This window comes from Anabrus simplex, chromosome 13 (genome assembly GCF_040414725.1).
Source record: "Anabrus simplex isolate iqAnaSimp1 chromosome 13, ASM4041472v1, whole genome shotgun sequence".
In the NCBI taxonomy this organism is placed as follows: Eukaryota; Metazoa; Arthropoda; class Insecta; order Orthoptera; family Tettigoniidae; genus Anabrus; species Anabrus simplex.
In genome coordinates, this window is record NC_090277.1 from 94,358,377 (window position 1) to 94,372,011 (window position 13,635).

Consider the following 13,635-nt stretch of genomic DNA (forward strand, 5'->3'; position numbering starts at 1 on the left):
CCATTCCAATTAAACGCAGGTTCATATCACATAGTGCAAGTAGGGGCAAAAGATCTCTATAGATCGACACTCCGAACAAATACGCATTTTAAATATTTTTTTTATTAATTTAATTACAAAGCCGCACAAAGACTGCATCCAACTTGGACAGATTGACGCTAGGCGACAACGACTTACTCTGTACCGTGATACTACGGTATTGCTGTATATAGGAGGATGGGTACACGCCGCTATGTCTTACGAGTCAAACGTTGTACAAATATAACTTGCTACGTGTAATAGTGTACCAACCCTACAGGAGGGGGTGAAATGTAAAAGTAACCGAAAACGACCGATATTTGTCGTATTCCTAGTTCTCGGGGTCACTGAGATGAAGTATGATACTCCAAGATTCCGTTTAAGTCTAAATTCATCTCGAATAGCACCCCTAGGGGCGGAGGATTAAAAGGATGAAAAAAGTCCAAGTTCAGCCCCATCGACATGGGGACGAGAGGTGGTGGTCGTGGTGATTATTGTAAATGTATATAGTTTATCATAAATTTCTAACAATAAAAGAATGGTATCTCATCAGCATCAGCTATCATTCACTCCCCCCCCCCTTCCACATTATTCTTCAACGAATTTTAGATTACATATCGATAATCCATTTTTATACATGAAGAGGTAAATAAACATACACTGGCACGAAAACGTCTGCCGGCTTTTGCTAGTTTCATATAAATTCGGGTAGAGGAGGCATCTCTCTACAGGTCACTTTAAAAGCCTTCAAGTATACATTATAACATCTACCTACTTCTGCTGGGTTTTAACCAGCCTCCCTATAGAACTACGATGTTGATATCTTGTAGATAATTACTGTGTGTGTGTGCGCGCGCCGTCTCAACACACACGAAGTTCCCAACGCTGTTGAGGCTAGGAATTCTGTTTTGTAACTCGACACATATCGGGGTCAAGATCGCTGTAGCGCACACACGTTCTCACTTTCGTTCCCCAAACCTCAAGTGCGGTCGCTGGAAGACACTCCAAGGGCTTCATGCGTATGTCTAACACAGCTGGATGCATACAGGATATCTTATTCATTAACTGCTGAAATACAAACTGCAGTAGGGAGGTTATAAGTGTAAATGATGTATTAACTTCAACGCAATTACGGTAGAACTTGGTTATAATGACATTCAAAGGACCTGATAAATTGCATTTTTATATAAGAGTGTCGTTTCTTCAGTAGTATAGATCCCTTTTACGGTGCTCACAAGTAACCAATCGTGACAAATGAGCATTCAAAAGAAAGAGAATTCACAATAGCAGTGACGAATTGCATAAATATCGATAATTTCTTTAAAATATGAGTTTTAAAAATTATACGAAGTGTGCGATTTGCAAATACTGTTGGTACGAAGTGTGCGATTTGCAAATACTGTTGCTGTAGGAAAATACTTGCCATCATTGCTGTCCACTTCACATTTTGGCCACTGGGACGCCTGTTTTGTGTCATAATATGTTGTAATTATCAGTTAAGAAAAGAATGATAGTAAAACCAAAACTTACTTCCGGAATATTCGTCAGTATAGTAATGCACTTGCATTTGCTTTCGTTCAAGTGGTTACCATAAATGTTAAAAAAATTAAAGATTACATTAAGTGGTAAGTAAGACTGTCTAATATTTTACTGATTTGTGTATTACTTAGTTCACCAGAGGGCTACTCAACCACATACTTTATGAACATGCGAGATTTCTCGCACGGGTCCCCTAGTTCATTTTATTAGCCAAGTGAGGTCAGACAATTTTTTTAGATTTTGAATAGAAAATAGAATAAAATACTCCCATCTGCTAGTTCATTTATTGCCATTTTTTTAAATACGTGCATTGGCGTTTCATTCCTACAAATATTGTATCTATTACTAAACAAAAATTACACAAAACAGGAACCACTTTCGACAATTAGTTTCAGACTTCAGAGGCTTCCGAGGAGGACAAAACTCCTCAAAAGTGATTTTTTTCAGCAGAAAGAAGGAAACAGATAAGCCAACGAATGAAGCTATATTGGCAGAAGATCAAAGCCAGGGGAGGGAAAAGATACAAGATGCGGTAGTTTTTATACCGTGGTCCATAATGACTAAAATCGAACATAAGAAGAAGAAATATTACAGTTAAACCTAATAGTGTTTACACAAACTTCACAAATTATCACGTTTTTCCCTTTTTTGTCCGGGATGATATAGAATGGTATAAATTTCAGGACAAACATGTATCCACTGGTTAAGTTAGTGGTTGGTTTTTAAAACATGAATATGTCTTTGCCTGGGGGTCACATGAAAATCTGTGTAACGAAATTCGTTAAACAAAATGTGTGACCCGAAGTTACCTTGGAGAGTTTCGCAGGCCTTGGATCTGTATGTCATGGCCATCCATCAACACGTCACATCAGAGCCTGCACAGTTACTAGGTAACAACGCGTCACACATTTGAGGTCTAAAATATCTGTATTGAAAAACAGAAATAATAAATTAGCTTGAGATAATTTAGATTATGTCTTATGCATCCTTGAAAATAAAGGTTTATGCTAGGTTTCTTCTTTTGTTATTTTCCCCCTAAAATTGAGTTTTCTTGGAACTCCGAACGCAGAAAATTATATTGAAAAACAACAGCAGACAGATTTCCCGATATTTCGGTGACTCAAGGATTGGAATTTCAACCCACCATCTCCCGAATCCAAGGCCATAAGTATGGGAACCAGGGGTAATTAGAACATTATCACGCTAAAATTCCACAACAATTAATGTTACCAATGAAATGTGACTAACTTTAAGATGTAATTCTCTATCAATTTTGTATTTTATTTTCCTACATATGGTATTTATATGATAATGTTCTAATTACCCCGTGTTCTAATTACTCCTGTTTCCCCTACGCGACTCTAACAGCACGGCCAACGCACTAAGTTTATTTTCTCTTATTTTAATTTGCCAAATAGGTTTTTAAATACAGAAAATTAATTGCGTACTTCCCAGCGCAATACACTTAGTATTATACGACCCGCGTGGAATTACAAAATGACTCCCTGTAAGATTCACTTTGGGTAGGGGTTGCTGTTTATTATTGAAAAACAAGAAGCACGCCACTGACATGTGTTTCACCAGAACACAAATAAAACATTGTGTGTTACAATATTGTACGAGGGAAACCAGAACACATGCGTACTATGAGTCATTTCCACGGCCCGCTAGATCAATAAACCAATATTGCGTGTCATACGAAGAGAGGCCATATTTAAAAGTTAATTTAGTTACAGCAGCAGCTGTTGGACAAAATATGAATATCTAACGTACAACATTATATCGGTCTTAAGCCACGGAATATACTGCATTGTTTTTAATCATTTAATCACTTCCAGCTAATTTTATACTTTATTTGTTAGCTGGATTGAGTGGTTCAGACGGTTGAAGGGCTGGCCTCCTGAACCCAACTTGGCAGGTTTGATCCTGGCTCAGTCCGGTGGTATTTGAAGCTGCTCAAATAAGTGAGCCTCGTGTCAGTAGATTTACTGGCACGTAAAAGAACTCTTGCTGGAGTAAATTCCGGCACCTCGGCGTCTTCGAAAACCGTAAAAGCAGTTAGTGGGACGTAAAGCAAATAACATTATTAAATAAAATTCAGGAAACTCAATCGTCAAAATTACCAGCGTTTCGCCCCAGTGCGGCAATCTCGATCGGAAGCCATTTTTTTGGTCATGCTAGCCCGGTAAGGCATATATAGCAAGTGGAGATGCAATGCTCCCTTAATACGTCGTCACTGCATTGTGGTTATCATATGTATAGCTTGCAGTAGAGTCGCTAGCCGGCCAGTGTCTTGGGAAGGTGCGGTATCCAACTGACGAGCCCATGTGGCTCTGAATTTTATTTAGCTATCTCAACAGGAATTCATTTTGGTCATTATTTATTATTATTATTATTAACGTTACTTGCCAACTGTAAATAAAAGGGTAACTTTGACAAAAAAACTCGAGCACATACTTTTATAACACTTAATCCGAGAGAAAAATCGGAAGGGGATCCGACACTTCGAAAAATGAAGGTATCTGCCGAAGGAAGAGAAGGGCCACGAAGGGTGAAAAAATGAAAGACTCCCTAGCCCTCGCAACCTAATAGCGTCAGGGTCGGAAAAGAACAAGATTGGAACAAGGAAGGTCTGATAGAATAGATGAAAGTGAGGAGCCTGGTACAAGTAAATGGAAGCAAAGCCAAGAATCAGCTAACGGGTCCGTGGTCGCCAACCCACGATCCCAAGTTCACAACCCTTGGGGCTTCTCTTTGTCATGTCCTACGACAGGCAGGGAATACCGTGGGTGTTATTCTACCACCCTCAACCACAGAGATGTGAAAAGAAGAGGATAGCTTACTTAAAAGAATAAAAGGCTCAAGGATGTCTGTTCGATTCAGCGTCAGAGAGTCGAAAAATTTTAAGAAACCTCCACTTCCTGAGGTGTATGTGGTCCCTGAGGTTCACTCAGCCTACACAAAAAATTAGTACCAGGTTAATTCCTAGAGGCAAAGACGACCTGGCGTAGAGCTAACCACACTACCCCACCAAATACCTTTATCTTCCACCACTCCAAGGGCCTTCACTGCTTGTATGGACTTCACTTCTTCGTAGATGATAAGCGAAGCCAAGGGAGAGCAAGATGATGATAATACATACATAAATAAATACATTAATACATAAATCAATAATACGATGTGCGGAACTGAATGCGGTCACGGAGCTGGTTTCGAAGAGAGAAATATTGAGGCGCTTAATTAATTCAGAGGTTTGTCCAGTGAAAGCTGAAAGGAATAATAACGTATAATGGTAACGTATGTTTTAACTGCTATAGAATGCATTTAGAATCGTTATAGACATTTAAGTGCACCTGAACTTTGATAACCGACATGAATAAGTCTGATGTTGAATTAGGAGACAGAATCCAGGCAGGATTCCGATGCTACCTTTCTGTTCACAACCACTTAAAAACAAAACCTACTCTACAGCCAGGCACACCAAGATAATGATCTTAGATACCATAACACGACCCCATTGTTCTTTGAAACACACTCAGCCAAGGAAAGTGACCGCCAGAAGACAGGTATCTTAGAAATAAAATAGTGAGGATTGCACCAGAATCAATGGAAGAGAGTAGTGATTGATAGCAAAGGAGAATTACGAGGTGTACAGAGACTTTTTTGTTTTTACAATTTGCTTTACGACGCACCGACACAGACGGAGACCCATCTTCAGAGCTGCCAACAGTGGGGTTCGAACCTACTATCTCCCGAACTACGCGACCATCTTCTCGGCTTGTCTCTAATTACACTGATCAACAACTAAATAAAGGCCGTCCGTTTTCTTAACAAAAAATAGTCAATTCTAAGTAAACAAGGACCAAGGACCAGGAATACGACATCAGAACACTTATTAGCTCTTAGTTCAAGATATTTCTATATACTGAACTCAAAAAACACTATAATGAACATTAACACTATAAAACAGTCGTATTACCAGAAGCATCGTATGCGCCAGAAACGATTACAGTTGGAGCATCAGGCACCATAGGGACAGAAACAAAAAGAAACAGAACGTAAAATTCTCAGAGAAATATTTGGACCAATGAAGCGATCTACCGAAGTGCTGTACCAACACACTGACAGACTCATAGACATGGTCAGGAAACGCAGACTAACTTTCTATGGACACATACAGAGAATGGGCAACAACAGACTTACAAAGAAAATCTTTGATGTAGTGAACAGTTCAAGCAAGAAAACAGATTGGTATCATGAAATAGAGTAAGACTTAAGGGAGGTAGGGGTCAACAAGCAAATGATAGAAAAGAATTCAGAAAAAAAAATAGGAATACATAATTTGTAGTAAATGAGAAGAAGACAGGAACATTGTGGACAGAACAAAGGAAACAGGAGCACAGCCACAAAGGATGAAGATATTTTGGAAAGAGAAGAGGAAGAAAGGAAAGAAGTGAAAATTGTGTCATCATGAGAAATTAGAGTTCAAAAACTGTCCATAAGGGCAAAAGTGATATGAATGAATGAAATGAAGTCAACCCGACGGACTCTCATCCATTTACCTATTAACTGGAGCGTTTCTGTTTATTTGATTTTCGTTTGCAAGTTTACTTCTGAGGCATCTCATCACATTCCAGCAATAGTCTGCAAGCATAGAGGAGTTCAATTCCCCTGACATCATCTTTCAGTCGTTCCATACTAGTCATTCTAAGTACCACAACTGCGTGGAAAGAAGTCCAGACAAGAGCGAAGAAAATTGATCTTCAATAACGTGTTACAAGGTCACTCTTGGGATGTCCTCAACCAGCCATGGAGATTTACTGCTCATAAATTTCTGCTAATGTGCGGTACCCAGGTTTTATTCTGTTTTTATTTTACAGTCGAAGTAATGGTAATCTTCTGTCTTTATTAATACAGCCGATTCATGTTCCTGAGATGAATTCAATCCACCGCCTACGGAATTGTCAAAACTGGTCTTGAAGAAGACCGTTTAGAGTAATAGCTTCTGGAATAGAAGCGATGTTGATGATGATGATGCTTGTTTAAAGAGGCTCAACATCTAGGTCATCGACCCCTAATGGTACGAAATGAGACGAAATGCAATGACAATTTAAAAGTACAAAATTTATCCACCGACCAGAATTCAAAACGTGATGATGAAGAATGAATAGATGAATATGACTTTAAAACAATCAGTTGATCCGACTCGCACTGCCCCACCTTCCCAGAAACTATATTACTGACCCCTTCCAGAGCACAATCCTGAATCGATGATGCTTGTTTTCTAAAGGGGTTCAATATCCAGGTCAACGATGGTATTTCTCAAGTTGCGGTACTAATCACAGGTAGCGTAAACTCATGGTGTTCCAAACATTATGGTACTACTCAGATGTATAGTACGTGGTACAGGTAACGCAGACCTATGGTGTTTCTGACATAATAGCGCCACTAGTAGGCAACGTAAACCCATGGTGCACCTCACATGGGTTTATTAATCACAGGGATTCGTACTATCCCGTGGTGTTCCTCACACAGTTGTACTAATCACAAACCTATTGTGTACTTAACATGGTGGCACTACTCGCAAGTAAAGGCGACCCATGACTTTCCACGCGTGATAGTACTAATCACAAGTAGTTTCATGGCTCTAATTCAATTATCCCATGGTCGCCCCTTTAGGTCACCTCTTACGACAGGCAGGGGATACCGTGAGTGTATTCATCTGCGTCCCCCACCCACAGGGGGTGAATAGAAGGGATCAGCAGCCAGAAAATTTTCACCGATTTTCTGACGTTGCCAGGATACACCCGATTGCTGTATTGTACAATTGTTTCGCTGAGCTGGCAATCTTCTGGGAGGTTCGTTTCCTGTACCGATTCTGAGCGAAGATAATTTTATTCTTAGTGATGGAATTACTCAATTGTTCTTTTATAATGCATATTTCATTGTTTTACACAATTATAGTATTTTATGTCAAAATTTGTATAAGTTCTGACTCAGGTAAATAAATACCGCCTACATAACAAGACGTTACCCACATTTACGCGCCATCTTGAAGTATAAACATTCTGGATTGAAAAAAAACAGCTTATGATTAACTAGACTGTCTTATAAACCCTCGAAAATAAATCAAGGTTTATTCTAGTTTTTGTTTTTTCATTTATTATTTACACCTAGAAATTGAGTTTTCTTAGAACTCAAGAACGCAGAAAATTATATTATTGAAAATTAACAGCAGACAGCTTTCCCCAAGCACAACAAAAGGCATTTATATGATGAAAATGGCTTCTCTACGAATAAAATATAGTTTACTTAGTGTTGACAACCTATATTTGTAATAAAAGTTGCTTTTTATCATAAAGGAGTTCACAGAAGTCCCACCTTACAAAACAAAAATCAATTTAATTAAAATCAATTCACGTTTCGTCCTTATATCGTGGACATCATCAGCTATACCTTAAATATCAATTGAAACCAAAAGATAAAGGTATCACTCAACAAGAAATAGATTAAACTATATACAGGCTAAAGTATGAAGTCTTTGTTGTCTAAAAGTCTTTCGTTGATTGTAAAATAAGGCACCAACTTGGGCTCTTTTTGAACGTCTAAATCAACAGGTACCATTCATCTTTTGGTTTTAAATTATATTTAAGCTCTATCTGATGACGTACACAATATACGGACGAAACGAGTACTAATTGATATTAATTAAATTGATGTTTGTATTGTGAGGTGGGACTTCTGTGAACTCTTATAAGCTTTACAGTGACAATACGGAAACATTACGAAGTTTCTAGCATAGCAAAATTTACTTAACAAAAATAGAATGTGTCCGTCTATGATGAAACAGATTCCTGTTTATCAAGAGAATGGAGCGCTAACTTTTTCGAATATCATATTTACTGATTTCACATTAAAATGAAGAGGAATTGACTGCTTTTAATTAGATGGGTCGATCATGTCGCAAGAATATAACGAATGCCACCAGCAAGGTTAATATTGTAGAATCTCTTAAGAGAAACCTAGTAAGACTTAGAGAACAAATTGGAGAATGGAAGTGGACAAGGATCTAAGTGATCTAGGAGGAGAGACAGACTGGATGGAGTGTAGGAAATGGGGATACTAGACAGCTTGTGACAAATTGTTGCTGAACCCTAGTTATATATTTATTTTATAAACAATGTCCTCTCCGGTTCCTTGGCTAAATGATCATCGTTGAGACGTTTGGTTCAGGGTCTCCCGAGGTTCGACTCTCGGCCGAGTCTGGGATTTTAATCGCATTCGATTAATACTTCTGGCACAGGGACTGGGTTTTTGTGTTTGTCCCAACACTCATCTCTTCATATTCAGACAACACTCCGCGTTACCAACCACCAGAGAAACACGCAAGTGATTACATCCCTCTATATACAGTTGGCGTTAGCAAGGGCATCCGTGTATATTCGCAGATTCAGAAACAGCTGTAAAACATTCCCATGGGAAGACGAAGGCACAAATTATAGTTAAAAACATATTAGCATCTAAAAGTACCAATGATTTTGTTAATAACCTGAAATTCCCTGAAAGTGTCAAGATGTTAGGAACAGGTGTTTACCCAAACTCACAGCTTCAAATTCTAATAAATTTCGACATCCCCTGCAAAGAGATTTTTAACCTACTAAAGAAAAAAAGTAGATTCAGGCGCGCCAACTTTGGGTGATTATTAGAGGGAGGGGGGCATGATTAACAACAGCACAATCATGTGAAATGGGGAGTAACTTAACGCAAACATTCCTATATAATAACAATATTCATAAACAAACAGAACAATAATATAGATTGTTTCTCAAATACATGTATGAAAGAGTCTTATGTGCGGAGTTTTCAATCACAATCACAAGTAAACAGAAAAATAGAACTTTATTCATAAATAAATATTCCGAAGGAATGTTTTATGCACGAATCTGTAAAAATAATCACAAGATAAAATTAGAACTTTGTTCGTAAATACATTTTCTTAATAAATATAATACTGTGCTGTATATTAGGCATTTCATGATACGAAATGTGAAAAGCTCTACCACCAGATGCACCGCCTGAACGGTTTCGACTGGAAAATGTAGTTTTCTGAAGGGATGCCCGCTTTCTAATCTCATTTCTTGATTTAAAAAAAAACCATCACCACCACCACCTCCTTCTCCAGATTTAACGCCTTAGCAGCCTTCGAAGACAACCAAAACTTCACGTTTTATGGGGACTTAACAACTAGGAGGAGAATTGGGGGGGGGGGGAAATAGCAATCTGCACCCCCCCCCCGCCCCAAAAAAGACTGTGCCACCGGGTAATTGCTATATAAAGTTAAATCAGTTTCAAAATAGCAAGGAAGGTATTACGGAGCAATAGGGTTTAATACATAAATGTGTTAAGAGTTTTGATCGAAAATGGCATTTAATAAAAATTGTGAAGGCATTCGTTCTTTAAAAATGTCAGCGAGAAACTTTCCTTTTTTATTTAAAAAAAAGTAGCAACCTTATAATACACTGACCGAAAAAATTAATGGATCATTTGAATTTTCAAAGGAAAAAGCATGTTGAATTGTAAAACTTTTTTTTTTTTTTTTTTTTTGCTAGTTGCTTTACGTCGCACCGACACAGATAGGTTTTATAGCGACGATGGGACAGGAAAGGGCTAGGAGTGGGAAGAGTGGGAAGGAAGCAGCCGTGGCCTTAATTAAGGTACAGCCCCAACATTTGCCTGGTGTGAAAATGGGAAACCACGGAAAACCATTTTCAGGGCTGCCGACAGTGGGGTTCGAACCTGGATACTGGCCGCACTTAAGCGACTGCAGCTATCGAGCTCGGTAAACATTTGTTTTATTATTTACTCTGATTATTTTCATGAACAAATTATCTGAATAATGTTATCAGTCTTCTTCTTGGTTCGAATGTGCCTACTTTGGACCATGCTTATTCAGCTGTTGGGCTTTGATCTTTGACCAGTATTATAGCTTTTTCTGCCGGTTTAACTCCTTTCTTTCATCGGTCCAGGGGGTACGTTTCTACTCGGGTTTTTTCCTGAAATCCACCGACTACTTTCAGGGCATGTCGTACCGACCATCTATCTTGAATACGTGATATTCCTAGTTCTTCAATGCCCTTCCAAGTGGTACGAATCTTCCTGTTCTGCCAGAAGATGAACAGGTGATTGGGCAGTCTTGGCCATGTCTGTTATTACTACCCTTAGTAACTTTGATTTTTTTTTTCACGAAAAAAAATCTCTATGTAAATAATAAAAATATTTTTACACAATTTAACATGCTTTTTCTTTTTAAAATTCATGTGATCCATTCATTTTTCCGGTCACAAGAAGTGTTTTAGTAATGACGCATGACGTACTGGTAATCAATAGGCAAGTGTTTGGTTTACCTTCAAGCATGCTCTGTTTGTCTGCCTCCTCGTCGTCAAGGTCCATGTCCCAACGAGGAGGGTGTCTGTGTATGAACGGAAACACTTTGACGGCTCACCACAACCACTTGGCACTAAAACACGAACACTTACACTGCACCATGCTCTTATTTTCACTGGGACAACACCACGCGCGCCGCCGGCTCGCTCTAGCCGACTGACTGACTGACTGACTGGCTGTACCTCGCCAGCACTCAGCATGGCAAACCTCCCACACAGTGCTGCCAACTTGATAGGAGCGCACGCGCGTTAAGAAAGAAACACGTCCACTTGTTCGTCTGCTCAAGCGTGCACGTGTTCCTGTGGGGCCAACCTTACAGCCATCAATATCAGCTGCACTTTACTCCCCGCCCACTTTGAAGAGAAAACATTACATTTTTATTCCATTTTAGCCAGCTGAAACTAGGAATTATATGAATTATTTGAAAAACAATTTGTGCAAGCCCTATTGTCTTATCAGTTAATTACTTATAATTATAATTTCGTGTGGCTATTTCTAGCCGAGTGCAGCCCTTGTAAGGCAGACCCTCCGATGAGGGTGGGCGGCATCTGCCATTTGTAGGTAACTGCGTGTTATTGTGGTGGAGGATAGTATTATGTGTGGTGTGTGAGTTGCAGGGATGTTGAGGACAGCACAAACACCCAGTCCCCGGACCATTGGAATTAACCAATTAAGGTTAAAATCCCCGACCCTGCCGGAAATCGAACCCGGGATCCTCTGAACCGAAGGTCAGTACGCTGACCATTCGGTCAACGAGTCGGACACTCCCCGGGTGAGACTCCTGGTTCTGGTACAAATTTGATAGTGGCTACTACAACTGTAGTATTCAACCGCTTTCCTGCGCGTATTCCCAGTATCACTTGAGCTAATATTTGTACCCTTCACTCTCCTCCCCCCTCGACAACAGTAGCTACATGATTATGTTATCAATCTACACCTGAATTACATTCCAACAATCTATGCAGATATCAACCCAAGCAATAGACTGTGTTCGTCACGCCACCTTGTCCTGTACCAGCATCTAGGCCCCCCGCGGGAAGGTAATAATAATAATAATAATAATAATAATAATAATAATAATAATAATAATAATAATAATAATAAAAATTTATGGGTGAAGTATCTCGACCTTTCAAAATAAATACAGGTGTCAGGCAGGGCGATGGTCTATCTCCACTCCTTTTCAATTGTGTCATGGAGAAAATTGTAAGCATTTTGAATGAAAAACTGAAAGAATCTAAAATATTGCCACTCATGCTGGGGAAGAAGAACAAAGGTGTTGCAATAAATTGCCTAGCATTTGCAGATGACTTGGCCATACTTTCAGAAAGCCTTACAGATGCAGCAATGCAAGTCAATCTCCTTGAAAAGACAGCCAACATGACAGGCTTGAGAATCTCTGCCGAGAAAACAATTTTTTTCTAGTTGTTTTACGTCGCACCGACACAGATAGGTCTTACGGCGACGATGAGACAGGAAAGGGCCAAGAGTGGGAAGGAAGCGGCCGTGGCCTTAATTAAGGTACAGCCCCAGCATTTGCCTGGCGTGAAAATGGGAAACCACGGAAAACCATTTTCAGGGCTGCCGACAGTGGGGTTCGAACCTACTATCTCCCGAATACTGGACACTGGCCGCATTTAAGCGACTGCAGCTATCGAGCTCGGTAACAAAATTTTTGACGAATATAAAGAGTGCCCCAAAGTTTTTAGTAACGGATATTGGTCACATAGAAAAGGTAAAGAAATTCAAATATTTGGGTGAGACAATTCAAGAAAATGGTTTAGAAAAATCTGCTATAGAGGAGAGGATACAAAAGATGGAACGAGCGTACGGTATAACTAAGAATACTTACAACAAAAAGTGCTTATCAAGAAAACTTAAAATAAAGCACTACAACACAGTACTGAAACCAGAATGCCTTTATGCCAGCGAATGTATAGCACTGAACTACAAGCTTGATAAATTAGAAATATTAGAAAGAAGAATTATAAGGAAAATATTAGGTCATCTAAGAATTGCAGAGTTTTGGAAATTAGGAAGTAACAATGAAATTTACCAGAATGTAGAAAACATATCAGAAACAATAGGAAAAAGGAGATTGCTATTTCTTGGACACATTTACAGAATGGATGACAATAGACTAACTAAACGAATCTTCAAGTACCTTTGGGAAAAAAAATCAACTACCACCTGGATTCAAGAAGTCAAGAAAGACCTGGAAAGGAACAACATACGAGGAGAAGAATTATTGGAAAGGAAGATTTTTAGGAAGAAAGTCTTACAAATGGAAGGATTCCAAGGGAGGAAGGAAGAGAAAACAGGCACAACGTGGACTGAAGACAGGAAAAAGAAACAGTGAAACAATGAAAGAATACTGGAAGAAAAGGAAAGAACTAAGGAGGAACAATTGAAATTGTAACGTGGTCCTTAGAAGGCCGGAACGCAAGAAGAAGAATCTGTTTGGCTGAATGGTGAGTGTAGTCGTCGGTTCAGAACGCCGCATGTTCGATTCGCGGCCTTCCCGGGGATTTACGGCACGCCTAGTCAATTCCTCTAGCTCGGGGACTGCGTATTTGTGATGGTGATATACATCACACCACGCTATCAACCACCACAGAAACACACGACAGTGAA

General features: G+C 39.3%; 1 protein-coding gene across 3 annotated transcripts in view; it reads right to left on the reverse strand.

Moving 5' to 3' along the window:
* Cen (cerebellar degeneration-related protein 2-like) overlaps nucleotides 1–13,635 on the reverse strand; it is a 467,429-nt gene that overhangs the window by 210,720 nt on the left and 243,074 nt on the right. The window contains exon 1 of one of the 3 annotated variants that reach the window (XM_067157218.2): nucleotides 10,962–11,142. The exons of the other annotated variants lie outside the window; for them this stretch is intronic. Coding sequence (XP_067013319.1) covers nucleotides 10,962–11,007 — 46 coding nt within the window. The 5' untranslated portion in view covers nucleotides 11,008–11,142. Of the gene's footprint in view, nucleotides 1–10,961; nucleotides 11,143–13,635 lie in introns of those variants that run through there. 3 annotated transcript variants of the gene reach the window in all.